The sequence below is a fragment of the Uranotaenia lowii genome, chromosome 2 (assembly GCF_029784155.1).
Source record: "Uranotaenia lowii strain MFRU-FL chromosome 2, ASM2978415v1, whole genome shotgun sequence".
Classification (NCBI taxonomy): domain Eukaryota; kingdom Metazoa; phylum Arthropoda; class Insecta; order Diptera; family Culicidae; genus Uranotaenia; species Uranotaenia lowii.
In genome coordinates this window covers 320,586,947-320,614,942 of record NC_073692.1, presented here as the reverse complement: position 1 = coordinate 320,614,942, position 27,996 = coordinate 320,586,947, and the positions used below count along the sequence as shown (strand labels likewise).

The window sequence follows — 27,996 nt, the reverse complement described above, 5'->3', positions numbered from 1 at the left end:
CGACACAGACAGCCCACCGGACCCGCACGTCAATTTCTCCCCTCTTTGATCAAATTCTTGCTTTAAGCGCCAACCCATCGTCACTGACCGGCCAAATTTAGTAGTTATACATAGTAGGTACGTACTAGTTACATGGGTATGAATATTTAGCAGCAGGAACGATGAGTCATGGGAAGCAGCATAGTGAAATTTAGTCCTACATACATATAGCTTGATAGTATATCGCACCCGACGAACTATCAGGACCAAATGGAACAAATCGGATTCCCTTTTTAGTATCTCGCAGAACGCTAAGCAAGGCGAACGGTTGTCTAGCTGCGTTCGTTCGTCGTCCTTGCCGGAAGTCACCACGCGCAAGAAGAACTTTGTCTGGAAGAAGTTTTTTTTCTGATTTCAGTGTTTTGCAGGTTATATACCTACAGCTTCCAAGTGAGATATGTTTTCTGTCTGGATACCGGAACCTGGTTGATTATGTGTTTATTGCATGCTTCTCTTAGCGAGGAACTCAGTTAAAACTCGGAGCGGAGCCTTCTTTGACCGAAGATAAGGATGCATACTGGTGTTCGTTCGAGCAAAACAGTCTTTGCTTGGTCAGTTTCGTAGGAAAATTTTGGCGGTGGGTAACTCAGGCGGAGAGTTTTCCCAAGTTTCATGTATCAATTTGATCCTACATAATCGCGCGCGTTAAATTGTGTGTTATATACCTTCCAACCTACGCTACACATTGTTATCAAGTGGAGCATAAAGATGTGCTCTTGTGGTGGTCCATCGACATCAGCAGCAACAGCACAGATTGGAAGCAGCTGAGCCGTGTGAAAACGTGACACGCTTCACTAGTCTAACAGAGACCGTCCGGCGAATTCGTTGCAGATTTATCGCCACCACCAGGTTTTGTGTGGGGTTCATTTGGTTCAGTGTGGGTGGTTTTGGGGATCCTACATAGTTATATTTTTTGTTACAAGTGGCCACTGTCTGACAGAGCACAGCGGGTGGCTTCATTTACATGAAAATAGGATATCCCGGTCGAAATGTTTCCTCGGGGAAATACGTTTCTGTTGGACCATCCAAGGGAGATCAAAAGGTCGTGCCAATCCCCGAAACCGGACACACCAGTGAACCTTGGCTATTAAGTGGGGTCAAGGGAACTTGAAGTATGGTCACCGGAAAAACATCTTCAAATCGCTCTCGGCCCTGCCTTTATATCTTAGGAAAAACAACAGAAAGAAAAAAAAATCATCACGACAAACTGCAAAAAGATGAGTCATGATAACCGTCTTCGGTCGTATCGCTGCTAATAAACAGTTTGTGAAATCTCGTCGCTCGTTTCTCGCTACGTTATTCGTACCAGGGCAAAGGGAAAATTGCTTTTCTTTATGGCCTTCATTTTCCAACAGCATCACCAGGTGCTACTGATAAATTGGTGCTGCGTAAAATTATGCTGTGTGAAAATGCCTGTTGAAACGTTGTGATAACAAACATCGGACCTTTCGCGACGTTTGGTCAAGTGCAAGTAATTAACCTCGTTAATAGGGGGAATCGTTTCGTCGAGGGATGAATAATAAATTAACAGAGCATTAATTGAACGCAAGTGATACCTATCAGTTGTTGGGTGGAAAAGTTCGAAACGGTTGAGGCATCTTGTGTAACTCATCAGAACGTGAGCAGCCTAGACAAAATGCCTCTAAGTGATTATGTACTGATAAAGGTAAGAACCTTAGATGATAAAAGTAGGAAATGTTACACCCTTTTTAAACCATCACATAATTTAACATTCTGGGTTAAATTCGAGGCGTTGGTATAACTTAACAGTAACTTTTACGTAATAGTGTAAATTTGGGCTCTTCCTTACATTAATCACACAGAAGTGTGATTCATGTTCTACTTAGCCGCCGCCCGTTCAGTTCTACTTAGCCACCGCCCGTGGCGTAGTGGACAGCCTTCAAGTCTTCTAAGCCAGGGGGTGTGAGATCGAATCCCGGTCATGGCATACATACACTCAGAGGAAATCTTATTATAAATTTCATAAGATACATCTTATGAACCGCTTTTTTGTGTCCAAACTAATATTTCATAAGAGTCTTATGAAATTCTTTCAATATTCATACGAAGTTCTTATGGAAAATAGAAGCAGCAGCATTGTGAAAAATAATGAACATATTCATTCCATCAGCCTCGTCGTCGTACCAAGCAACAACCAGTTGTGGAGCCATTAGTTTTTCTCAAAGTTGAAAGTGATTTCGTTATTCTACATGGTAAGTTTATTTTTTGTGAACGTTCCAATTATTTGTTAACCCATATTTTTATGTTTACTTTTCAGCATGTTGACCGGCGAAAAGGATAAGTTCAATGGACCGGGTGCGGCAGAATGACTGTTGGAACCGTGCCGTGATGTGCTGCTTATGGTGATCATGATGTAATTGTAAACAAATAACAAAATTACACAGAAAATAAACTGAACGTTTTCAACATCAATTATTTATTCCCTTCGGGCCCGAGGAAAACCACCCGACGTTCCAGTGAGGGATGTATTAGGTATGATGGACTTGGACTATATGTTCGAGATATACCTTTTCCTAAAAGCTATCGATCTTCGACTATAATTCTCTTTATTTTCATATTTCCCTTTCTATCTTTCTTTTTCTTCAAAAAAAAAAGTGAACTAGATCTAAGTACACAATTGTAATCAAACAAAACGAGTTTGGCTCCTTAAAGCCTAAAGGTATGAGCCGTTTCAAATAAATAATTTACAAAAAAAAAAAAAACATCAATTATTTTAATATTTTCTCATCAAACTTAAAATTTTCTGTTTCCATAAGCCCCTCTTATGAAAAGCAACAACCTCTCATTGAAGCAGGTGTTCATCTGAAGAATTCATTCGCTTCATAAGACAATCTTATGAATTTCATAGATTTTTCTTATGGCGCCACTTCATAAGAGAATCTTATGGTATATATATAATAGTATTTTTCTGAGTGTAGTACACTTTCGGTGGGTTGGTGGTTTTAGCATTTGTAAGATGCTAGCCATCATATCCTCGAAAGATATACGCTTAGAGTTAAGAAAAAAGGAATCTCTTCGAGGAAACATCATGTTTCATTGAGATCCTGTATGTGTTTGTGTTCGTTTTAATCACCTCACCTAAACTTTTGTTAAACTTACTTGAAGATCCTCATTCTTCTGGCCGCTGTGGACACCCAAAGCTTCAGATTATAGGTTATAGAGACGTTATTCCGCAGCTGGTTGGCCAGTTGAAATCTGCTGCGGCAAAGTTATAAACGAGCGATCTGATGTCGCATTTTTTTCTGACATTACCAGATGAGCCCCCGAAAGTCTGGAAAAAAGAATTTTTCGATGGAAGTGTTCAAGCAGCGACTGTAAGCGTAAGAATAAGACCGGATGGAAGAGTTGATAGCAGAAATGAACACTGCTTTAGTTGGAAGAAAGCGAATCCAACAAAAAAAGCTGAATCGAAAAGGTAGGAAATGCTACCGTTGTGGCATGTTTGGATATATTCAGATGGACTGCTCAAGCCGAAAGACGGATGTAGACTAGGGTTACCAGATCCCGCAACACCAAAAAGAGTACATTGAGATCATTTACCCAAAAATTCAATATAACTCCGATTTTTTAAGCTCTCAGCCATCAGGTTGATACAAGATCCATTAATTTATCGAGCTTTGCGCCCGGATGGTATGCAAAACAGAAGGAAATGGATATAGATGTTTCGTATTATCTGAGGAGGCCCATGCTACCTCGAATAAGCGTGGTTCTACTGTAGATGGAACCCAAAATATTTCAGTTCAATCAAATACTGTTAATTTGTTGAGGTTATGCAAAAGTTGGAATTTTCGAAGAGATATCAGTATTTAGATGATACTGATACTGAGAAACCATAAAAAAAAACATTATAAAACAATCCATTTCCATTTTTAAAGTCGCGTACACATCCTTTACAATCATGATTTGAAATTTGTGCGCATTCAAGCAAATTATCTACATCAGTGGTTTTCAAAGTGGTCCCTACCGCCCCCTTGGGGGCGTTAGGAGCTTCCAGGGGGGCGTTGAGTTCTATTTTAAAATTTGGGGGGCGTTGGAAGGACTCAGGTGGGCGGTGAAGTCGTAATTCACATTTTCACAAATCACGAAACAACGAAGATTGAAAATAACAACGAGTAAGTTCAACGCAAAACAATGAAATTACGTTACAGAACTAAACATCAGGTTCAAAACATAAGTATCTATAATTTTACAGAGCTGCAAGTTAATTTTTGTTTCAGTATCACAATTTTTTTCTTAAATGTATCCAAAAGATTTTTTAAATTACAGACCCTGTTCGTTTTGGCAACACGCTCGTAAATTTTATGTTGTTAAAATCGAACGGTTTTTTTGTCGCTTTTTATTTTTAATTTTTGTTTCAAATTAATCAAAATTGATGTTGAACATAATATAAGAATGATATTTTTCAATTTCGTTCAATTATATTAGTTTTAAGCAGTAAAACATGGAAAAATCATGTTTTTACTGTCTTAAACTATTATTTTTAGGCCAAATTAAAAAATTTCATGCTAATATTACGTTTTACATTAATTTTGATTAATTTGAAATGAAAATAAAACATAAAACAGTGACCTAATAAAATCATCTTTTATGGATGTTGCCAAATACGAACGGTTTTGTTCGGATGTTGCCAAAATCGAAGGGGGTATTTAAATTTCCTGTCGACTGATCCAGTAATGTTGAAAAAGTTACTCGGCGATTTCAGTTTCAAGTCTCAAAAAATCATAAAACGATGTTTATTTACAACATCCGACGTTTCGGCATGTTTATTTTGCCTTTATCAAGGAATAATAATGTTTCGTTTCAATTGTCCAGAATAATTTTTGAATTTATGAAACTGTCTTGAAGAAAAAGTCGTCTTGTTGTTGGCTGAGCGTATGGAAATCTATTGCAAACTAATGATGTTTTCGTTTGGTGATACTTTTCAAAAACATTTTGAAATACTTTTATGAAATGAGAACTTTTTGGTTTTCCCGTTCGTTCTTTCGTTAACCACTATCGATTGTTATTCAATTGCCAACAACGAGACGACTTTTTCTTCAAGACAGTTTCAAAGATTCAAAAAACATTCTGGACAATTAAAACGAAAAATTATTATTTCTTGATAAAGGCAAAATAAACATGTCACAGTTTATGTATACGCTTTACATGTTGATCTTGTTTTGTAAGATAATTTTGGTTTTACTAAAAAAGATTTATTTTGGATAGAAATGCTTGATAATCTTTAAATTGTTTTGACTCAAAAAACCTGCTAAACCGAAAAACCTTCGAAAAAATCTGTGTAAAAAGGCGCCATCTGTGATTTAATGATATATTTTTTTGAAAGAAAATATGAAAGAATTTTGTTAGGATAGAGAATTTTTATTTTAAGTTTTTATTTGTTCGTCTTTATTTCAATCGATTCATAGTTCAAATGTGCCATTTGCTATGGGTGAACTTTTAATATATTTGATTATCACTAACATTAACCGAATTCAGTCAAAAGAATCAAATTTAAACTTTAAAACCCGTGAATGCAGCATAACTTTGAACAGGACTCAAATTCAGATATCAAGAAATAATACTATATTTTCCGTTATTCACCGGCTGAATATAGAATTTTGTTCGCCAATGAACTAATCAATTAGTTTAAGCAATTGTCCAGGAAACTTTACATAGAATACTGGAGGTTTGAAGCAATATGAGGCCCTTGGCGCCAAGAGGGTATAAGTGCATAGAAGCTAATTTCGATAAAACACGGTTTTAAGTTGTTATGTTTGGTCATTTTCCATATATTTTTCCAAAATTTGCATTTTTATTTCGAATGAAACAGTATAGAAAAAAAATTAAAAGAAATCTGAAAAATAACAAAATATAGTTTTAAATATGAAGAATCGTTCGACATTATTAAATCAAAATTGACTATTTTTATCCATATATTACTCTCTAACCCTTTGGCTCTGCGGGCCTCATATAAATTTTAAAGAACTTGGAGTTAAGTCTTACAACAACATAAAGCCAAAACCGAATGATTATTCAACGATCTATTTTATCTTTTTTTAGATTTTCTAGAAATTTGCCCAGAGGGGCGTTGAGCTCAAAAATTTTGCAAAAGGGGGCGGTGAGTGAAAAAGTTTGAAAACAACTGATCACATTGTGTACATATTGATTACTCTTTGCATACTCAAAGGCGCCTATCGCGCTAAAAATGCATATTAATGAAAATTAGATGTTAAATTAATTTGTTGTAAGCTATATTCTCTCCGTCGGGATGAATAAGCCACAGATGCTTAAAATCCCTCGAGAAAAAAAAAAAAATATATTCTCTCCGTAGTTTTTGCATAAAATGAGAAACAACCTCAGGTTCCGGCTGCAGAGACTACGTGGTGAATAATCTTAACCACCTAGCATCGATCCGAAGATTGACAACTTTATTAAGTTCGTACACAATATCAAAATTAAAAAGATGATACACTGAGTTAAGAAGTTCACAACATTCATCGTAGGGATGGTTTCGGTCATATGTAGTAAGGTATCCAAAGGAATTTTTGAAGACGTCAAAAATAAAAACTTGTTGTAGTTCGGTCCGACGTTTTTCTAGTGAAGCCATACTTATCAGGGTACACCTTTGCTCATAAGGCGGGAGCCGAAGTGGTTTGTTCCAGGAAAGGCTCCGAAGAGCGTACCTTACGAAGCTTTGCTGGGCACGTTAAAGGCGGTAGCAGAGTGTGCTCCGAGAGGGAGCCCACAATGCTACGAACAGAGGAGCAGTAAACTACTTTGAGCGCATAAAAGTCATCGAAGTCTTTGGTTTTACGATTTTCACAGAATTACGTGCACGAGTAAAGTTGACTTACAGTTTCTTACGATTGCCGTCCATTGAAGAGGCACCAGTTATCTAATTTTCGAATATCAGTTTGTAGAGCAAAACAATCAACAGCACTGATAATCTTTCTGAACAGCTTCAGGTCTTTGGTATAGAGCAGCGTTCGAAACAAGTCATTCACGAAATTTACGAACAGAAGAGGTCCAAGGTGACTTCCTTGCGGTACTCCATATGGCGTTGCGAATGTTCTTGATCGAGCGTATATAATTTTTGTGAAAGCATGACGGTGAATGAGGTATGATGCATTCCAATCGAGTGACCAAGTTAGGAAACTAAGTCCATCCATCTTTGCAATGAGGATTCTGTGCGGGATACGGTCGAATGCTTTCGCAAAGTCTATATAGATTGAATCCACTTGGCAATCATTTTCTAAGCTATTACAGGACTGTATCTTCACGAATCCATGTTGTGTAGAAAACAATGACGGATCATTTCTCTGATTTTATTGGAGACGCAAGACATATTGTCGGTGGAGCAGGTCATTTAAATCTTTAAACTGACGTTCCAGATGACACAGGTGACCTCGATGAATTTCAGAGCGATTTCGATTGTAACATTTACGAACCTTCTAATGCTCGTTTCGTCTATTTATTAGAACAAACTTTTATTCGATGGGTCCTACACAGGCTTCCGAAAAGTACTGGCGAACGACAGTATTCTTGCGAACGACGCACATGCACGTCGATGAAAGCTTCCCGAATATTTCTTCCCTGACAGTTTTAAAAGGAGCGGTCGTGCGATGTACAGCGATGCCTTTTTTACCTCTTGCGAAAGTTTGTTGGTGGATATGAGAATTTTTTAAGCTTCGTGACAGTTTTGGGAATATCTTCGTGACAGTTTTCAATGGGTGGAATTTCGCATGACAGTACTACTTACTCCGTCCGACTGTAGCCGAGATTCGCTCGGGCCGAGTAAATTTCGAACGAACGTATTTTCCTTTTGCTTGAAGCTACTGCGGGTGGTGATCACCCCAATCACCCTCCCCGCCCCTTTCCGCCTAACCTGCACCGGCACCACACATCGCGTTACGCCTCGGTCGTATGCTGCTGCTCGGTGCGAATAGATGGCGAGCGAATAGATGGGTACGGTATGGGCATGACAATCACCCGTGACAGTCCTGCCCAAAACTGTCACGCCCTGCAGCCGACAGTTGGATGAAATTATTTTCGAAACAGGAGGCATGAAGGGATGAAAATCGAACTGTCGGTTGGGTTCGTTACAGCTTAAAGCACAACATTTTCGGCAACGCATGCTTTGAGCCGATTGTTCAGATACAGCCTGGGTTCTCGCACGTGTGCGATGTAGTCGAAGCATTTCGATTCGTTACCGACGGTACAGCAGCGAACCGAGTGGTAAGGAAAACCGAAACAGTTTGTTTGACAAGAAAAAGCTGTCATAGCAAAGCTGTACTTTTCGGAAGCCTGGTCCTATAACACCAGAAAGAAGGCTGGCCAGGAAGATGAAAAACCTGAAGTAGCTGTCGAAACCCCAGCTACAAGAAGCCACCACCGGACCCTGAAGAAAACTGTTCTTGGAAGTGATAATCCGCCGTAACGATTTCGGCACCCCTCTTAATAATCAAAAGTTAGAAAAAATACTCCCGGCACATAAAAACTTTATAAGTAAAATGCTTCAAAAAAACCATTTCGGTAGCAAATTTTACCGAATTTGTGAATAAAAAAAAAAACGAACCATTCTTAGCTGATTCCGGAGGCGTCTAAATAAGTTCAGAGTTCCACCATGGATGTCTCGTTTGTTCGAATCTCTGAGGACCATTCAAGGGTACGTTGTTTTTCAAAACAAAGTAGAGTTTCATGTAGAAAATTTCAAAAGCGCAATCCACATTGCCAGCAGCTCCTACTTAATCAGAATTCGACCATTCCAAAGATCCATAGAAAGCGTCGCATTTAAATGTCTGAGAATCGATGTAGGGGAAAACTGTACAAGACGCACCAGTTAAGCATAATCGCTATTTACAGCGATACCCATCATCTATGAACCGAATTGAAAGTTCACGATGATTCAGGGATCATATTTAGATCTTATCAGAAAGAAATAATATGTTAAAAACACGATTTTGGTTATATTTTTGTTAAAATCTTAAACAGCCAGAAAACAAGCCGCGGGGTAGAACGCCAAAACTAGTGGACAGAACGCACCATTCCGAATGGGTGGTGAGAAATGGAACAAAGATCATACGGAATATAGTAATTGAAACATCAAATTTTTTATTACAAGTTCATCGTATTTTGCAAACTAACCATACTTTGGCAAAAAATCATTTTTTATTGCTAAATTTAACGAAAATTTTGCTTTTCAAAATTCACTTTTTTATTTCCTTATAGGTAAAACGCCTTCAGGTAGGCAACGAAATTCAATTTCTTGACTGATATCGCGGCAAACATGGCGGCAGATAATTTTTTCGAGTCAAATATTGGTGCACGTTTTTAACTCAAACAAGGACGAAATTTGATGTAATTATGCATTCTTATCGCAATTTAGGAGTCAGCAAATGAAAAGAAAGACATTTTGTTTTGACATTTGGTTTTTCTCAAAAGTTAACAGCATTCAAAATATTAGCCTAAAACACGTGGTTTGGCGGGCATTCTGCCCCAATTTTGATATGATTAATTTTAGTTAAAATTTGTGGAAAGTTAGTGAAATATAATAAAATATTAATAGCCATTCGAAAGTGCATACGAGTGTTATAACGAAAAGCTGCAGTTGGATCAGATAGCGCAGACTGGTTTACCATAAAACCTTATATGTTAACCATAAAAAATAACAAGTTTTAGGCACAATCCATTAATTCTTCTGTTTCTAAGAATTAGAGTCGTTTTTGTGAACTTTTCATCTAAAAAATGATGTAAAAGCTCGTTTGCTACAATAAAAATGAAGAAAAACACCATTCGAAGCCAAAGGTTAGGTTTTATAGAAAGAATGGCATGGGCCATTTTACCTCGCTGGTGCGTCTTGTACAGTTCTCCCCCATCAAAACTTCAGAGAGGCCTTTAATGAACGAGGAAGACTATTCTCTCGCCGCTTTCCGCCTTGGCCAACAAAAATGTTTAAAAATCGAACCATCCTTCGACGAATACTATACGATAGTATGATACTGTGTTAGTGTTTTTCTTCTACGTAATCAGTCGGACATCGTCCTGTAGAAGGCAACATCGAGCCCGAAACCGGTCGGTAAAAAGGTGATTTTAGTTCTTTTTTTCAGTTAGTAAGAACGTTAAGTGTCGTGTCCTGTAATACGTCGTGTGTTATTTGTGTAGCTAAAAGTTCTTACGTTGACACAAGCCACTAAAATTAGTGCTTAGCTTCTACACATAAAAATGTATTGAAAAAAAGTTTCTTCATGGAAAACATTGTAATTAAAAATAACAATAAATAAGTTTGGTTTTTATTGTAAAAATAAGTCTAAAATGATTTTTGGATTTATCTCAACACTTTTGACTGCCTGTGTAAAACCTTTGAAAATTACCACCAGGGCCAATCCATTCATGAGCTTTTCTTCATTTGTGTGACTTCTACAATCACCCATGCCTACTCTTTCGCCCCAATGCGGAATCTTGAAAACATCAGTGCGCCAGCAGGAGATGGCACGAGTAATCTTACGTTACCTACCCATGTGTATTGGTGCAAAAAATTCCAGCCCGCAGCAGCCAGCATAGCATATGAGAAACAGCAGGAAAAATGAATGGATGGATTGGGTTGTGTATGGGTGTATTGCATTTTTAAGTCAAGTTCGATTGGATTCACTGAAAGTGGTGATGTCGTAGCTGCAAGTTTATCGTAGATTTTCATTCTCTGCACTAATGAGGAAAAATTCCTCTTTTGTTTTAATTTCCTTGCTTTGATTCTGATTTTATCGTTATCTTTACGTTCCGTAGTACATCGATAGTTTCAAGTTTACCTCGGTTTGATTGGTTGTAATGTGTAAATTAAGTTTTGCAAAAAACTATCCCTGAGTGACGTTGCTGGAAGAGGGTGGTGACCATTGTGTGTCGACACTAGTGTGGAGATTTAACTCTGGTAAGGCCCTTTTTTTCCCTTATTATTTTCTTACTTGCAGCAAGTGTTATGATTTAGACAAAATAGATCATTAAAAAGGATGTCGAATATCAACGCCACACATTTCTTAGCAATAAAAATCAGGTCATGAGATATTTAATCGAATTGCTCCATTCTAATGACGCGAGCAAAAAAATAATGATCTCGAGTCAATGATGTAGTTGAATCAATGCAAAAGAAATAAGCTATATTTGAATACACTACTCTAAGGAAAATTATCTCTTGATTTTTTCAGACTAAATCCTACATCATTAGGATGAATCGGGAGGAGAACCTGTGCTGGTTCCATGGGAAGATCACTCGTGATCGTGCCGAGGAGATCCTGCGACAAGGTATGTACTAGACTTCCGAAAGAAAGAGAAACACGCAGCTTCATTCGAACACACATAAGTAGGTATAGTGCGGGTCCCATAGCATGCATGGCTATTAGGGAGCAGAAAAAAACAACATCACCAATTGGAATCTCACTGGTCAGCAGTTGGCATTATATGCGTTCGATTAGATATTTTTTCTATCCTTGGGCTTCTGCGTCGTTCATGCACAGACAAACATACATGTTACTCAATTTTGCTTTTCGGGAAACTTAACTTGAATAAGTTTACAAAGAGTTCAGTGGGGCCAACAAACATGGAAGTTGTTGCTGCTCAAGACAACACACGTCTGTTGTCTGTGGTTCAATTTCGGTGATGCTCATATAAATTCATATCAGAATAATCCTTCCACTGCACGAGATTGAGACGAGACACTCAATTGAGATTCATTCCGGTTTATGGTGCATCTTCTTAAACTGCAATGAAGCTCGATCTCTCTACGGTGGGGAAATCACTTCGCAAACAGTGATACGCCAGACCGGCAGCTTAGACAAAACTGATAATGCAAGCGTGATAAAGTATTTTTCGCAATGAGTAATGGGGTAAAAGAAAGCAAAAGGTAGTAAACCTTTCCAAGATTCAAATTGATGTATGGTTGTACAATTGTATGTAGTACATTTTGTTTTTCCCTTCTATTCATCTCGAATTTGTTCGTTTTTTTATGATTGATTGGACTATGATTATGGCGTGTATTATTCGTGTAAAAATTGCCGAAATACCGGTAATATCTGCCGAACAAACTTTAGAAGTTTATCAAATTGACATTCGTTTACCGAGTGTTCGGTAAGATTTTACCGAAATATTGTAAAATTTCACGGAATTCTTATTTTTTTTTATTCATACGTACGCAGCATTTACCGAACCATCGGTTGTTTTACCGAACAAATTCTTAATGTTCGTTAATGTTTGCTCATTGTCTGGTAGTGTTTACTGTAAAAAAAACCTGTTTTATATTTTTTAAGAATTTTCATTTATTTTTGTTTTTTGCAAAACAACTGACAACAATCATGGCAGCCACTTGTACAAATAAGTTTAACCTAAATAGGATTAATTTTGACACATCATTCATGTCTTATAGCTTAATTTCAACCGAGCAAATTTTCAACAATTATTCGAATATTTTACTAGTTGTCTTTACATATCCTAACTGATGCCCAGTTTTGCTATCGAATTAATTTCTAGCCGAAATTATGCTAGCAGCTTTCTGTTATACCTTATTTTGGTCTCAGCTTGCCCTCGAATCGAAATTACAGATACCTTCTGTTGCTATCAATAAAGTCAATAGCATAGCACATGATGCTATTAGCACTGAACATACTGACTGGACACTCGATTTCGTTTGTTGGATAATTTTTCCAACAGTACGCAATTTTGATTCCAGAGTGCGCATCGATTGATTTGAAGAAATGCTATTCCAGTTAGGAAGTTCCACACAACTTTCGAAAAAAAATTGGCAATTGAGACGATAAAATCGTGCTGAACAGGTACATTTTTTCTACAGGGCATTTGTATCGGAAAAATGGTAGGTTCGCCACCTACCGTCGGTATTGGGAACCTGCTCAATGTTACGAAAAAAATTAGCCAGAAAATGATCGAATTTTTGTTCTAAAGCATGGATCACTACAAATCTGGACGCATTAAAACGGGTCTATCTCGGAGCTATGTAAACGAAATAAAAATGTTTTGTACTTGAAATGTAGGGTTTTTATTACACTTTAAAGGTAAAATAATAAAAAAATTATTCCGATGTTGTTTTGATGAATTTTCGAACTTTTGGTTGAGTATCACTCATTATAGTTTGAACACCCTATTCGCTGACCTCAGCGGCCATTTTGTTCCACAATCTCTTCATCTCTGTTGCTTCCCGAGTCGTCCTACCATTCTTCTTCATCTTCTGCTTGACAATTGCCCAAAATTTTTCGATAGGGCGGAATTGAGGGCAGTTGGGTGGGTTGATGTCCTTTTCGACAAAATCCACCCGTTGGTCCAATACCACTGTAGAACCTCCTAGCTGTAGTGGCAGCTTGCCAAATCTGGCGAAAACTTAACTAGTCCTTTGTGAGATCTAATTATTGGTATTTGGACGAGAGCCGTAGAACAAACTACTCTGCTTGGCAGTTAGAACAGGATTAAATTTATTTCTAATGACATACTTATTACTAACATAGAATCGCTTACTATGATCTAGACGCAATTCAACACCACGTGTTTCAACACTCCTCCTCGTTTAGATCTCCGATGATTCCAATTCGATCACGCAGGAACTTGATTCGCTGGTGCTGCAACGGCTTCGTCAGAATATCTGCTTGCATGTTTTCCGTCGGACAGTACCGCATGTTGATAATACCTTTTACATGGAGATCTCGGACGTAGAAGTATTTCGTCTCGATATGCTTGCTCCGCTTCTCGATCCGATCACCTTCGACGAGCTTGATCGCACTTTGATTGTCCTCGAAGATGGCGATTGGCGTGGACGTATCTTCTCCAAAATCGGTTAAAAGCTTCTTCACCCAAGTTAGCTCTTGACAACCTTCGCTGAGTGCGATGAATTCCGCTTCGGTCGTAGATAGGGACACACAAGTCTGTCGGCGAGATCCCCAGCTAATGACACCTCCTCCGAATCGTATCAAGAAACCAGAATTAGATTTCCGGTCACGATGGTTACCAGCCCAATCAGCATCTGCATACATTTCCAGACCGGCTTGAGTGGCTCCTAGATGTAGGCGATGTGAACTGGTTCCAATCAGGTAACGCAAAACCCGTTTCGCTTCTTGCCAATCTCGCTGTGTCGGACGACTTGACTTCTGAGCTAAAATGGACACGCTGGCTGACACATCAGGGCGAGAGTGAACGGACACGTACAGTAGACCTCCGATGAGACTGAGGAAGTTTTTGTTGTTCGGAAGTCGATCATCCTCCTCCTCCTCCTTCTGCTGTAGGTGTGCAGGGTCCAAGGGAATTTTCGATGGTTTCGCGTTTTCTAATCCGAACCTTGCTGCGAGTTTCCGGATGTACTTCTGCTGGCACAACGAGTAGCTTCCATTTTCTCGTCGTATGTCGATTCCCAGAAAATGTTTGACATCTCCAAGATTCGTCATCGCAAAGTTCTTTTCCAACACGGCAAAAATTTGTTGGAACTCCTTCTCCGTTTGTGTGGCAATTAGGACGTCGTCTACATAAATGATAATGTAGGCGAAACAATTGCCCCGCTTTCGAGTATACAGGCATGGATCAGCTTCGGACGACTTGAACCCCATATCTCGAAAAACGCCGTCTATTCGTTGGTTCCACACACGGGCCGACTGTTTCAACCCGTATAGACTCTTCTTGAGTAGGCAGACTGTGTTGGCTCCTCCTTTAGCGTACCCCTCTGGCTGGCGCATGAAAATGGTTTCCTCCAGTTCACCGTTGAGGTAAGCCGTTTTCACGTCGACGTGCTTCACGATCATACCACGACGACTTGCCACAGTCATCAGCGTCCGGAATGTCACCTGCTTTGCGACCGGGGCAAAAACTTCATCGAAGTCCACCCCGAACTTCTGGGTGAATCCTTGAGCGACCAGTCTGACCTTGTGCCTTACGATGTTGCCCTTCTCATCTTGCTTCGTTTTGAACAGCCATTTGCAACCGATAGCCTTACGATTTGGGGGTAACTGGACCAGTTCCCAGGTACCGTTGGAAATTAAAGAACGGTACTCCTCGTCCATCGCGTCTCTCCACAAGGCAGCATCCGGTCCGGCCCACGCTTCGGTTGGTGTGCGTGGATCAGCACTATCCGCTGTACGCCTCGCGACCAGTCCCAGCTCAGCATGGTTCGCCGCTGGTTTGGATACCGACATCGTTTGGTTGGTTGTACCACTTCCCTCGATTGCTGTAAAACGATTGGAGGACAAATATTTGCTCGGAACAAGAAAATCTTTTAACTTGCCTGGAATTGCGCGCTCCCTTCCGCTTCGCCTCAACGCCTGTGACACGGGCGGATTTGAAACTGTTTGCGTGGGGAGCGCAGAGGTTGTCACGTCACTGGATGGGAAGTTTTCTTGGCTGTCTTCTGCTTCAACAAAACTATCGTCGCTGACCTCGTCCATGGGAGGTACATCGTTCGGCTCACCATCGGCGTCGTTACCTTCAACCTTGGTCCCATCGATTTGCACATCGCCACTCAAGTTTAACGGTACCAACTTGGGGCGGCGTGCTTCGCTGGCTGGATCCTTGGGTTTCTCACTGATGAAAGTGACGTCTCGAGAAAAAACAATTTTCCTCGACTCCGGATTCCACACTCGGTAGGCCTTCGTGTCTTCGTCGAATCCAGTGAGAATGCACTCCACAGCTTTCCGATCCCACTTCCGTCGTTTCTGTTTGGGAACATGAACCATCACCGGCGAACCAAACACTCGCACGTGACCTAGATGTGGTTTCTTGCCGCTGAACATTTCCTCTGGCGTTGATCCGTGGCCTTTCGTAGGAGAGCGATTGATCAAATAAACTGCTGTTCCGGTAGCCTCAGCCCAGAATCTCTTCGGTAGATTGGACTCGAAAAGCATACACCTCGCCCGTTCCACGATGGTTCGGTTCAACCTCTCCGCCAGTCCATTTTGCTCCGGCGTGTATTCCGTCGTTGTTTGATGACGGATTCCTCGACGACGCAGACGATCTTGCAATTGCTTGTTGATGAATTCCTTGCCATTGTCCGTGCGTAATGTTTTCACCTTCTTTCCCGTTTGGTTTTCTGCCATGCTAACAAAATTGTCGAATGCTCTGCATACTTGGTCAGCTGATTTTTCCGGCAGGAAATAGATGAAAACTCTGCGAGACTTATCGTCAGTGAAAGTCAGGTAGTAACGACTGCCACCGAGCGATTCCGTCTCCATAGGCCCACAGATGTCAGAGTGAACCACTTCTAACAGTTCACTTGCACGCGAACCAGACTTGCTGAACGGAAGTCGGGTTTGTTTTCCCATCGCACAGATTCTGCAGTTTTCGTCGTTGGTTGTAGCTCCAGCATCACTCATATTGACACCATTCACCAAACCGCTTCTCAATCGTTTCAGGCTGCTAAAGTTGAGGTGACCCATGCGCCGATGCCAAAGTTCGGGACTTGTTTTAGACGAACATGACAACGCACACGATTCTAGTTGATTCAGCTTGAAAAGGTTCCGCTCACGACTTCCTGTCGCCATCACCGTTCCTTCCTGGTTGGTAACCTTGACACCGTCGATGTTGAACGTCACTGTGTGCCCCCGTTTGACAATTTGATTGACCGACACCAGATTCGCCGATAACTCCGGAAGTACTTGTACATCGTGCATCACAATTGGAGGGTCTTTCGGACAGCATTCGGGCAAAATTTCAACTTCACCTGTGGCGACTACTTTCATGGCTCCTTTGTTCGCTGCTATTACCGTTCCGCTGGACTTCTTGACATTCAGCAAATTTTTCTCCGACTTTGCAAAGTGACACGATGCTCCAGAATCGAAGTACCAGCTGTTGTCGTCCCCAGCAAACGTGGACAAAACGGTGCACCAAGCATTACCCGAGCGTTTCGAAGTACATGCTTTGGCAAAGTGACCGAATTTTCCACATCGTCGACACTTGGGACCGTTGCTTGATGATGGTTTTTCCTCGAGCTTCGGTTTGTGACCATGCTTTTTACCAGCAAAAGCAACACCAGACGATGGCACTCTCGTTTCTTGCAGCAATTTGGTCTTGATGATGTCCGCATTTATCGCTGCTCCCGAATTTTCAAGCGCCATAATCATGGGGCGATACTCCTCAGGTAAACCAGCAAGCAACAACGTGCCCACCCATTCGTCGCTGATATCGAAACCAATGCCACGCAACTGATGTGCGGTTGCTATGACACTGTTTACGAAGGTTTCCATGGAATCACAACAATCCAAATTAGTTGTGATGAGTTTTCGCAACAATCCAACTTTCCGGGTTAATCCGGAATCTTCAAATGCTGCTTCCAGGCGTGACCACGTTTCTCGAGCGGTTCGCACGTCCCTCACATGCACGTAATTAACGGGATCGAGCAGGAGAATAATTTTCCCACGTGCTCGTCTATCCTTATCTGCATCCACGTTCTCGAAACTTCCGTCAGGGTTCTGACCCGGCTTGACCGCTTCCCACAGGTCTTCCAGCTCCAAAAATGTCTGCACAGCGAACTTCCAGGTTGACCAGTTGTCTCGTCCCATCAGAAGCTCGATCGACGGCAGAGCCATGGAATTCTGGCTGCGACTGTGACCGGCGCCCGGCGCATTAACTCCATTCGGATTGGTTTGACCGTTCATCTTAAAACTGCTTGATGATTCAAATCTTCAGTTCTTGATGTGCTTCGATTTCTTCACGAACTCTCAAAAGGCCCATAACCTATTGGTATTTGGACGAGAGCCGTAGAACAAACTACTCTGCTTGGCAGTTAGAACAGGATTAAATTTATTTCTAATGACATACTTATTACTAACATAGAATCGCTTACTATGATCTAGACGCAATTCAACACCACGTGTTTCAACACTAATGTACGAAAAAAAAAGTTTTTCAGGCATTCCTCCTTGTAAATTTCGGAGTCCATGGTCTTGTTTTTCACAAAAACCGGAATTTTTCGTCCGCAGGCCGAAATGGCAAATACCTTGCCAGATCAAATACTTTCTTGCACACTTATCAGCAAAAACGAATTTGAAGTTGCCGGGGACATCACCATGACCAGTGCAGTGCACCACTGCAGTGGCTTTACATAATTTTTGGCCAGAAAGCTGCCCAAAATCCATCTTCACGTACGTTTCGTCATCCATGAGGATGCATCCGTCGAAATTCGTTGGAATCTTTTTGTATAACTTGCGGGCACGTCCTTTGGCTACTAAATTCTGCTTCAATGTCCGGTTTGGTTGCTTACTGGTCCGAGAGGATCGTATTCCTTCGCGTAGACGAATTTTGCTGACGGTGCACCGGTCGGCGTTGAATTTCTTGGCAATGTCATAGTCCGACTACCCTGTGTTTTCCTTGATCGTTCTCAACACCTTCAAATGCAGTTTCTGATTATTAGGTCCACTATAACGCTTGGTATGAACCTGCCGATCTATAGTACGCATCTCACGGAAACGTTTGAGAACGCTACACACGGTTGATTTGACCATTTTTAACGATTTCGCGATTTTTGAACCCGACCACGTCGGGTTTTTGACGTGGGTGTTCAAAATTTATTTTCATCTCGCGGCTTCCATCACGTGTAACTTTTTTGAAACAAAACTAATCGTAATGAAATTTTCAGCACTGGTAGAAGAAACATTCCTCTACAAAGTGCTGCCAAAACATTCCAGATCCGACAACTAGGAGCACTATGGTAAAATAAATAGTGCGTCCAGATTTGTAGTGATCCATGCTTTAAGTGTCCTGTCAGTATGATCAGTGCTATTAGTTTGCCGTATTCACTTATTGCACATGGCTTCCTCATTGGGTTTGCGGAATTACATTGAAATGTCTTCAAGAAAACCTCCTAAGGACATTGAAAGTTATACTCCTTTCTCTAGTTTGCCTATGTAAAACTTGATAGAAGAGCAGCTTGATTTGCTTCACTAGTTTCAGTTGATCGCCAATGATAAGCAGATCGTCAACACAGACGACAACCTTATACACTCTCACTAGATCTACTGTCCTGGAGGAGGTATTTGAGCTTATTTTTTCAACAACACAGGTTTGCTTAAGTTATGATGGTAACTCTATGCTAGCACACTAAAAGTAATTTTAGTATTACGTTGACTCTTTCAGATATGACTGACCTTCAGATCTGCTCGATCAATTCTTTCAACAAGGTCTTCACAACGAGTTGATGAATAAACATACTTCGGTGCAGAGAAGTTTGACCTTAAAATTCATACCTTGGAACCTTGTTTCGTATAACTTTTTGTTGCGAATAAGACTTTATAAAATCTTTTGATGGTTCCTGATTGAACGCACAATTAACAACAGGCTCGAGCATTCAAAGTGAGTGGGAAACGTTCGCTGCAATCGATGTTCGTTTCCTGCAGGAAACCCTTAAGAGACTGAACGTGTTCATGGGTTTTTTTTTACTCTGCTCCTTTACCAAACTCGTGTGGTAGTGTGTACTTTGAAACACACGAGTGTTCTTTGAAACACATTATTACCACACATTATTATTACTCAGATATTCCCGATCCGGAGCCAGAGTCTTCACTTGGTCCCAGTCAGGACTCTAGTCGACAGTTCGTATTTCAGCGGCTAGGCTTCGCCGCCACGAGTTTCTGGGTCTGCCTCTCCTTCGATGTCATTCTGGATTCCATTCAAGCCTCTTTCTGCAAATCTCTATCTCACCTTTTCGCAGCGTGTGCCCAATCCATCTCCACCTACGTTCACGAATCTCGATTTCTAGTGCCCTTTGATTACACCGGCGATGAAGTTCCACGTTTGAGATCCAATTGCCAGGCCACCAAGCGCGGTTGATATTCCGCAAGCAGCGATTCACAAATGCTTGCATGTTTCGCGTCGTTACCGCATATGTGCACCAAGTTTCAAACCCGTACAGCAATACGGATTTGACGTTTGAATTAAACATTCGAATTTTCGTTCGTCGAGATATCTGACGTGAGCGCAAGATGTTGCGGAGACTCTCAAACGCAAATCGGGCATTTCTGGTCCGGGTTTCGATGTCTTTCCTGGTACCACCATCAGGCGTTATCTGGCTACCAAGATACTGGAAGCACTCCACTTTCTCAACTTGTTGCCCAGCTACCATGAAACTGGAGGGATTTCCTGTGTTGATCTCCATCGACTTGGTCTTTCCTACATTGACTTTGAGACCTGCTGCCTTGGAACTTTCGGTGAGGTCGTCGAGTTTGCTCTGCATATCCGGTTGCGTTTGGGCGAGCAAAACAATATCGTCAGCCAAGTCAAGGTCGTTCAGATGCTCCATTGTTGAAGGATTCCACGGTAATCCTCGGTTCGTTGCACAGTCAATCGATCCAGTGAGAATCTTATCCATTACGATTATAAATAGTAGCAGTGTTCGGACAAGACACCGTCGTGCAAGACCTGGCACGAAAATGCCTCGTTCTGTGCTTCGAAGAGATGGACTAGTTTCCCTGGGACTTTTCGTCGCCTTAGAGCCGCCCAGATGTTTTCATGGTTAAGTAGGTCGAATGCTTTTTCGAATCGACGAACACCAGCAGAAGAGTCCTGGAATTCGTTGATTTGTCCGTAAAGTTGTGATGTGGTCCACACATGTAGGCATGGCAAGAAAAGAAACGTGATATAAAAACCTAAAGTTTCTAGGAAAAAGGCTGTAGCACGATCGGAGTAGACTAACTCCATCGGAGGGGGGCGGTCGACCCCACAGTTTATTTTTTTTTATATATAAGTAGTTGAAACTTCAAAGTTGATGCATCTACAGCCTATGTGTGTAAATCGCGTGCGTGGTAGGAAAACTTTTTTTTTTGTTTTCGTTAATCCGTCTCACGACATAACTTGACGACCATAATTCCTAAAGCTCACTCGATCCATGGCAACCGTTCTCCAATTTCTTGGACATCCCAAATTCGCCACATCACGCTCCACTCGGTCTAACCACCTCGCTCGTTGCGCCTCTGCTCGACTTGTTCCTACCGGATTCGTAGCGAACACCTGTTTTTCAGGACAGTCGTCCGGCATTCTCACAACATGTCCTGCCCAGCTTATCTGGCCAGCCTTCGTCATCTTCTGAATACTATATTCATCATAGAGTCGCGCGAGCTCGTGATTCATCCTTCGCCTCCACACTGCATTTTCCTGCACGCCGCCAAAGATGATTCTTAACTCTCGTCGCTCGAATACTCCGAGTGTACTCAGGTCCTTTTCGAGCAATATCCATGTCTCGCGCCCGTAGAGAACAACCGGTCTAATGAGCGTAATATACAGGTTACACTTCGTGCGAGGGCTAAGTCTTCTCGACCGCAGTTGCTTGTGGAGTTCATAGTAGACACGACTCCCGCTGATAACTCGCCGCCGGTAGGATAACTTCACTTCCGAGTGGGATTGGCCAGACTACGAGTCGATAAGAGAAGAGGTCGGGCCTAGCGCGAGAATTACCTTCCTATAAAATCTCATCTTCACCAATGTCCCGGATAGGGTCAAGGTCAAAGCCCGTTGGTGGGGTTTAGCGCGTAGTCAACCAGCTGTATCTATGGACCCAGAGTAGCAGATATAGGGCCGCACATGATCTTACCATAAGTAATATCTACTTTATCTGTAAACCTTTCAGAGAATGGCGACGGCATCTTCATGGTCCGGGAAAGCAACTCGTCCGAGGGTGACTTCGTGCTGTCGGTGCTTTTCCAGAACGAGGTCGTGCACTACCAAATTCGCCGGCACGGCGACGATGCATTCTTCTCCATCAACGATCACGAGCCGATCCACGGGTTGGATTCGCTGATCGAGCACTACCGGGAATCGTCAAGTGGGCTGGTAACGAGACTGCAGGCCATCTGCCGGCAGGATCCTCCGCCACCGGACGTTCGACGTCACGGAACGACTAATCTGTTGCACCGAGCTACCAAGGAGAACAACTACATCATCGTGTCCGAGCTACTGAAATGCGGCTACCGAAACATTGACTCAAAAAATCAAGACGGACAGACGGCAGTACATTTGGCCTGCTTGAATGCGGACGCCAAAATTCTTCAGAAACTCATTGAACGGGGCTCGAACATCCACAACCGAGATGCGGAAGGAAACACGCCGTTGCACGTAAGTGGATCGGATAAAAAAAAATTTGAGAGATTGAATTTGTATGTTTTTTTTTTCAGTACGCTTGTCGGCGGTCGGATGGACTAGAAATGGTAGAGCTTTTGGTTGAGGCGGGAGCTAGTCCTCAGGCACGGAATAAGGACACAGGATTTGTTCCTTTACATGAGGCTGCGATGAATGGAAACCTTGATGCAATAAAATATCTGCTTAATAGACAGATTCCTCATATGCCTCGAACAACGTTTGGTCTCTTGCCCGTAGATATGGCAAAGGACAGAGGACACACAGCGGTAGTTGAATATCTGACGAACTTTGAACCTTCACCGCCTGCATCTCATAAAAATCAGTGGTACCACGGCACCCTCGATCGAAACGTTGCGGTTGAAATTTTGAACGAACACGCTCTTAAATTGGCTCCCATTTTGTGCAAAGATGATAAAGAAAATCATTCCGATATTAAGGACGCATCAGGAGCTTATTTGGTCCGATACTCATCAAAGCATGGAGTCGATGTGCTAACGTTGCTCTATGACGGAGAAGCGAGGCATTTTATTATTCGCAGACAGCAAAACTACCTGTACATTGATGATGGTCCTTTCATGAAATCCTTAGAACATCTCATAGAACACTACGGTCGTTTTTCTGATGGATTACAAATCAATTTGAAGTATCCGGTGCCACCGAAACCTAAACCGCCGATCCCGCTGTTTTCCACGATACCAAAAACCAAACCTAGACTATCGAATACTTCTGAAGCGTCATCGCCTTCCAGCGCACGTTTCTCCTCCACCAGTAATGGAAGTACGTCCTACTTCCGCAAATCAAGTGACAATAATATCCCAAAGCCCCAACACCCTGCAGCTCCTTCTCGTAACCTTTCGGTCCCGAATGATATTATTCTCGCACAAATGAACAAAGTTGGTTTGTTCGACCGGAGTCCCGATAGAGGGGAAACTACTCCAAAAACATCGCCCAACATCGACGAGAGCAAAGCTAAATCAAACACTTCGACGTTGAAGAAGAAGAAAAACATCATCATAGATGGTGTTAAAAGTTTGCGTAAAAGCAAACTGCGACAGAAGCCTCCGGCCGACGAGTGCCAACTGAACCGTGATAGTCTGATTGCCCACGTCAGCTCTTCCAAGGTGCTACAACAACTTAGTTTTTCATCCGATTTTATCCCGTCAGCCACCTCTCCGGATCAATCAGGAGAAGTGTACAACATACCTAGTAACAATTGTGCCATCGTAGACATCGATATTGGAGAACCTCCAGCCATCCCGTCCATACACCCATCCATACTGATGGATAGAATGAACAACAACAACAACCACAATGCTCTTGCTGATCACCCTAGCTCTCCTCCACCGCTGGCGCCAAGGCGATCGGTGGATGCCTCGAGTGTAGCTACACCGACCAACTTCCCCACCACGAACTCTCTCGACTATTTCACCGAAAGTGATAAAGATCTGGGCATCGATACCAGCCAGCTGGATAACAGTAACGAGGAAATCTATTTCATTGATGCACCACCGGCCGTTCCTGCTCCAAGGCCACCAATTGTAAGTATTGGATTGAACCCCAATCCCTTCTTTGAAATTCCTTACTCATGATTGTCTCATTTTAGCCTCTGCCAACGGAAAACAATAATCTTCCGCCAAAACCAATGGCTACGAATTACGTGGCCACTCGGAACATCCCAATCATCAGTAGCCTATCGGTGGAGGAATGCGCTTCTCCGACCAGTCCACCACCAGCTCTGCAGCACGCGTTCCGACCTGGTGGACCATTTGAACGGTTGAACTCGAGCCAATCGACTACCAGCCGGGATAGCATTCAATCTGGCGACTCGGAATTCCTCTCCATTATCCAGAACCAACAGGATGAGGATGCCAAACGTCTCAATCGAAGCATTTCCAACCGACCGAACTATTTCATTCCCAAAGAATGCATCCTTACGCAGAAAATACTCGGACGAGGCGAGTTCGGTTACGTCTATCAGGGATTGTTGGCCCCTTGCCAGTTGGAACCTGGTTCGGACTACCCTGTGCCAGTGACCCGATCCAGACAGAATTCGGCTGAATTTCTACCGGTCGCCATCAAACAGCTGGTCGAAAGCCACGGAAAAAGAAATCGGGTAGATTTCCTGAGGGAAGCCAGTGTGATGATTCGATTGCGGCACCATTGCATCGTTAAGCTGATTGGAATCTGTAAAGGACCGCCGCTCATGATGGTAGAGGAAATGGTTCCACTGGGATCGATGTTGGACTACATTCTGACGAACAAAAACACCATCAATCCCAAGTTGGAACTGATTATCTGGGCAGCTCAGATTGCATCCGGTAAGTTAAAGATGTTTTGTTTTGAGAGGGTTTTCCATAGTAGCGTGGAGTTAAGATAAAGATAGATCTTAGCACTCGTCGCTCGAATACTCAGAGTGTACGCAAGGTCCTTTCCGAGCAGTGTCCACTTCTTGTGACCAGAGAGGACTATCGGTCTAATGAGCGTCATTTACATGTTACATATTGTCTTGGAGCTGTGGAAAGATGTGTCCCACACTTCGCCCACCGCTAGACGAGCAACACCTTCTAGCACCAAAAAATCACGCAAAATGTACACACATCGCCTGGTTCCATGTATTGGAGCCTGGGTCAGTCTGGTCAGCTTCCCATAAAAGCTCGTCAAGGTTAATCGTATCGTAATCGGCTTTGAAACCAATAAAAAGGTGGTGTGGTGTGACAACCCTTTCTGGTGGAATCATCGTTAAGAATCCTCATTGACGTCGATTGCACCCCAAGTTACGGCGAGCTACCGCGTCCTTTCAGTTTACTGCTCTGGGTTTGTGTGGCAGGGTCAGGATATACTCCATGTATACCTCCTTTTTCGTATACTCCACCTGAGGCCGCGGACTTTAGTTTCCACCCCGAACTATCGTGGGAGTGGCACAATCCTCTAACGACTCGAGAACCGACATCTCCTCGTAACGACTCGAGGTTCCCACACAAACGTCTCTTGGCGACTCGAGGCCATGAGCTCTTATTCTGCGCCGCACGTGAAGTGACGATAGTCGAGTCCTTACCTTACCGTCACGGGATTCTAGGCACCTTAGTTCGTTAGTCGGTGTACGTGAAGTGCCTTCTAACGACTCGAAATCCGACCCTTCCTCGCATTGACTCGAGTTTAACGTATAAATACCTCTTCTCTGCACGACTCAAGGCCCGATCTCTCCTCTAACGACTCGAGATTTAGCTATAGGACATTTTCAAAACCAAGGCTAGCTTACATTATTTTATTCTACTTACGGGCCCGTATTTCCTACATTAGCGTACAAACTGACAAACAAGACGAACAACATCTATATCACAGTTGATTCGGCACAGGAATATCACAGCTTTTTCGACGAGACGACTATCAAAGGAACTGGCAACACTGCTCCACGGGCGCATACCAACTGCCCGGAGCACCTCCGTCTGCCTGCAGCAGGGTCTGTTGGCCACGTACTAGCTGATTGGCTCAAAATGGGAATTTAGCTCCTCAACAACGACCCTGTAGAAAACAAAAATTGTTTCGCTCTGTTTCTCAAAAATTTCTGCAGCGCTATTTCTTCACTCACCCAGTTGGTGAGTTCTTTGGTTTTTTTTTCACTCTATTGGTAGGATTGACTACATACTCAAGAGGAAACAGATCACCACCTTTTACCTGTTGTTTTCGGTCGGGAGCAGCTTATTTTAGACTCGTGCCGATTACAGCACACGCGCTTTGTCTTAATGTAACGACTCGGATTATTCCCAACGAAGACGTCATCCCACACCAACCCAAATGACTCGCCCGGTGTCGAGAGCCACACTACTCGCGGTATTTCCCGATCGAGGAATAATTCTTTTCCAGTAACTTCCACTGCGAAGGAGTCTTATCCTCGCAGCTTCGATCGTTGTGACCCTCGCCGATGAGGTCAATTTTCTACCCGTCTTGTGTCGGTCGCAGCCTGTCACAGCACACGTTCGAGGTGCTATTTCTATTTTTTGATCACCTCACGATCGCCCGTCTGGATCCTTATCCCGCCACATTGATACTACGTTGAGCGAAGGTTGAACTTTCGGTAGAACTTTTTTGTTTTCTGGAAACAATGGAGCTGCTTCTGTGCGACCTCAAAGATATAGATACTGTAACGATTTTTAACGCGAAAATTTTGCTGATTTCATTTTACAGGAATGCAGTACCTGGAGCAACATCACTTTGTCCATCGGGACTTAGCAGCGAGGAACATTCTGTTAGCATCACGCTACCAGGCGAAAATCTCCGACTTTGGGCTTTCACGTGCTATTGGAGCTGGCGACGATTACTATCGGGCCAGTCAAGGTGGAAAGTGGCCTATCAAATGGTAATGCTTTATCCCGTTGACTCTATCCCTATTTTTAACGATATCATTTTTTTTTCATTAAAAAAAGGTACGCTCCGGAAAGTTTCAACTACGGAACCTTCTCGCACGCCAGCGATGTATGGTCCTTCGGTGTCACAATGTGGGAAATGTTCTCGCTCGGAGCGCCCCCGTACCACGATATGAAGGGCGTCGATGTGATCAAACTGATCGAGAATAACCAGCGGCTAGCGCAGCCGGACCTCTGCCCCGATAAGGTGTTTGAAATTATGAAAAGCTGTTGGAACTACAACCCGAAGGCACGGCCAACCTTCAAATTCTTGACCCGTTTCTTCGCCGACGATATCGAGTATCAAAATCTGCAGGAGATGGTCCAAACCGGTCGGGAAATCAACGCCAATGTGCTCCGATAGATATCCTTCTTCAAGTATTAAAACCGTATGAGCAAAACAGACGTACTGAAACGACAACGGAAACACCGATAGACAACTCCTATGAATGCAAACTAATTACATATTGTTAGGTTCCCACTATTACTGCTACTGTTCGACTCCACTTTCAAATTTTTTGTCCTATTTTAGTATAACCATTCATATTTATTTGCCATCTCTGAAGAAGTGGATTCATCATGCTCAATAACCTACATACATTCATACAAACGGAACTTTACCTCTTTTAACGCTCTAACGCCATTCCTTTTTCATTTTAAATGGATATATGTTTAATCTACAGCAAAAGTTTGTGTCATATGAAACGATTAATTGTTTATAGTGTACATCATCGGGAAGGAAAAACTGACAAAATTAAATTAAAAAAAAAAGTATTTTGGTTTGTCGTGCCTTTCCAATTTCAGATTGATTGTATTTCTGAGTGTTTTTTAAAACGTAAAGTTAAAGCTGCAATTGTAAGTTTTAAAAACTAGATTTCTTTTAAAGTGCTAATAAAACGGATAATGATTGAAAGATGAAAATCATACTGTTTGTGGTGTGATCTAATCACAAACAGGCGTAACACTATCGTCATTGCTACGTGATGGAGCATAAAACGTAATACTCATAAGAGTTTGATTGCGATAATGCCTACAATGCCTAAGGTTGAAGTTCCGAAGAAAATAACTACGAAGTGTTACGTGTGTTTGTCTGCGGTCAAACCCAATAAGAAATGTGAATAGTGAGATTTGTCTGAACAGTCGATGGAATGAATAAAAAATTATAACAAAATTATTCACATACTTACCTGGTTTTGATTTCGATGACATTTCCAAAAAGAAGTAATGTTTCCACCACCTGCTCCTCCAGCAGCAACTTGATGAATTTTCCTGGGAATGTTCCCTCTGACCTTTGAAATACTACATTGAAACAAACAGATAAATTGATCAAAACACATGCTTTTTCTTTCAAATGCATTCAATTTACCTTTAAGACAAATCAGGTTCATAGGCTACTTCAGACACAAAATGAACCTTGTAAATGTTCTGCAATTTAAAGTACCAGGTGACTAATTCCTGA

The 27,996-nt window shown here is 42.1% G+C and overlaps 1 protein-coding gene across 2 annotated transcripts; it reads left to right on the top strand.

Moving 5' to 3' along the window:
* Positions 1-315: 315 nt before the first annotated feature.
* Positions 316-27,717, top strand: LOC129744068 (tyrosine-protein kinase Shark). 2 transcript variants are annotated; one of them, XM_055736415.1, is made up of 8 exons: positions 316-429; positions 1,395-1,705; positions 11,235-11,331; positions 21,626-22,110; positions 22,170-23,672; positions 23,738-24,452; positions 26,320-26,491; positions 26,559-27,717. In XM_055736415.1, the coding sequence occupies exons 2-8, from the start codon at positions 1,676-1,678 to the stop codon at positions 26,899-26,901; spliced, it is 3,345 nt and encodes a 1,114-aa protein (XP_055592390.1). In that variant the 5' UTR covers positions 316-429; positions 1,395-1,675; the 3' UTR covers positions 26,902-27,717. The 2 variants fall into 2 exon arrangements, with proteins under 2 accessions (XP_055592390.1, XP_055592392.1); XM_055736417.1 differs by lacking the exons at positions 316-429; positions 1,395-1,705 and adding an exon at positions 10,672-10,960.
* Positions 27,718-27,996: the final 279 nt, after the last annotated feature.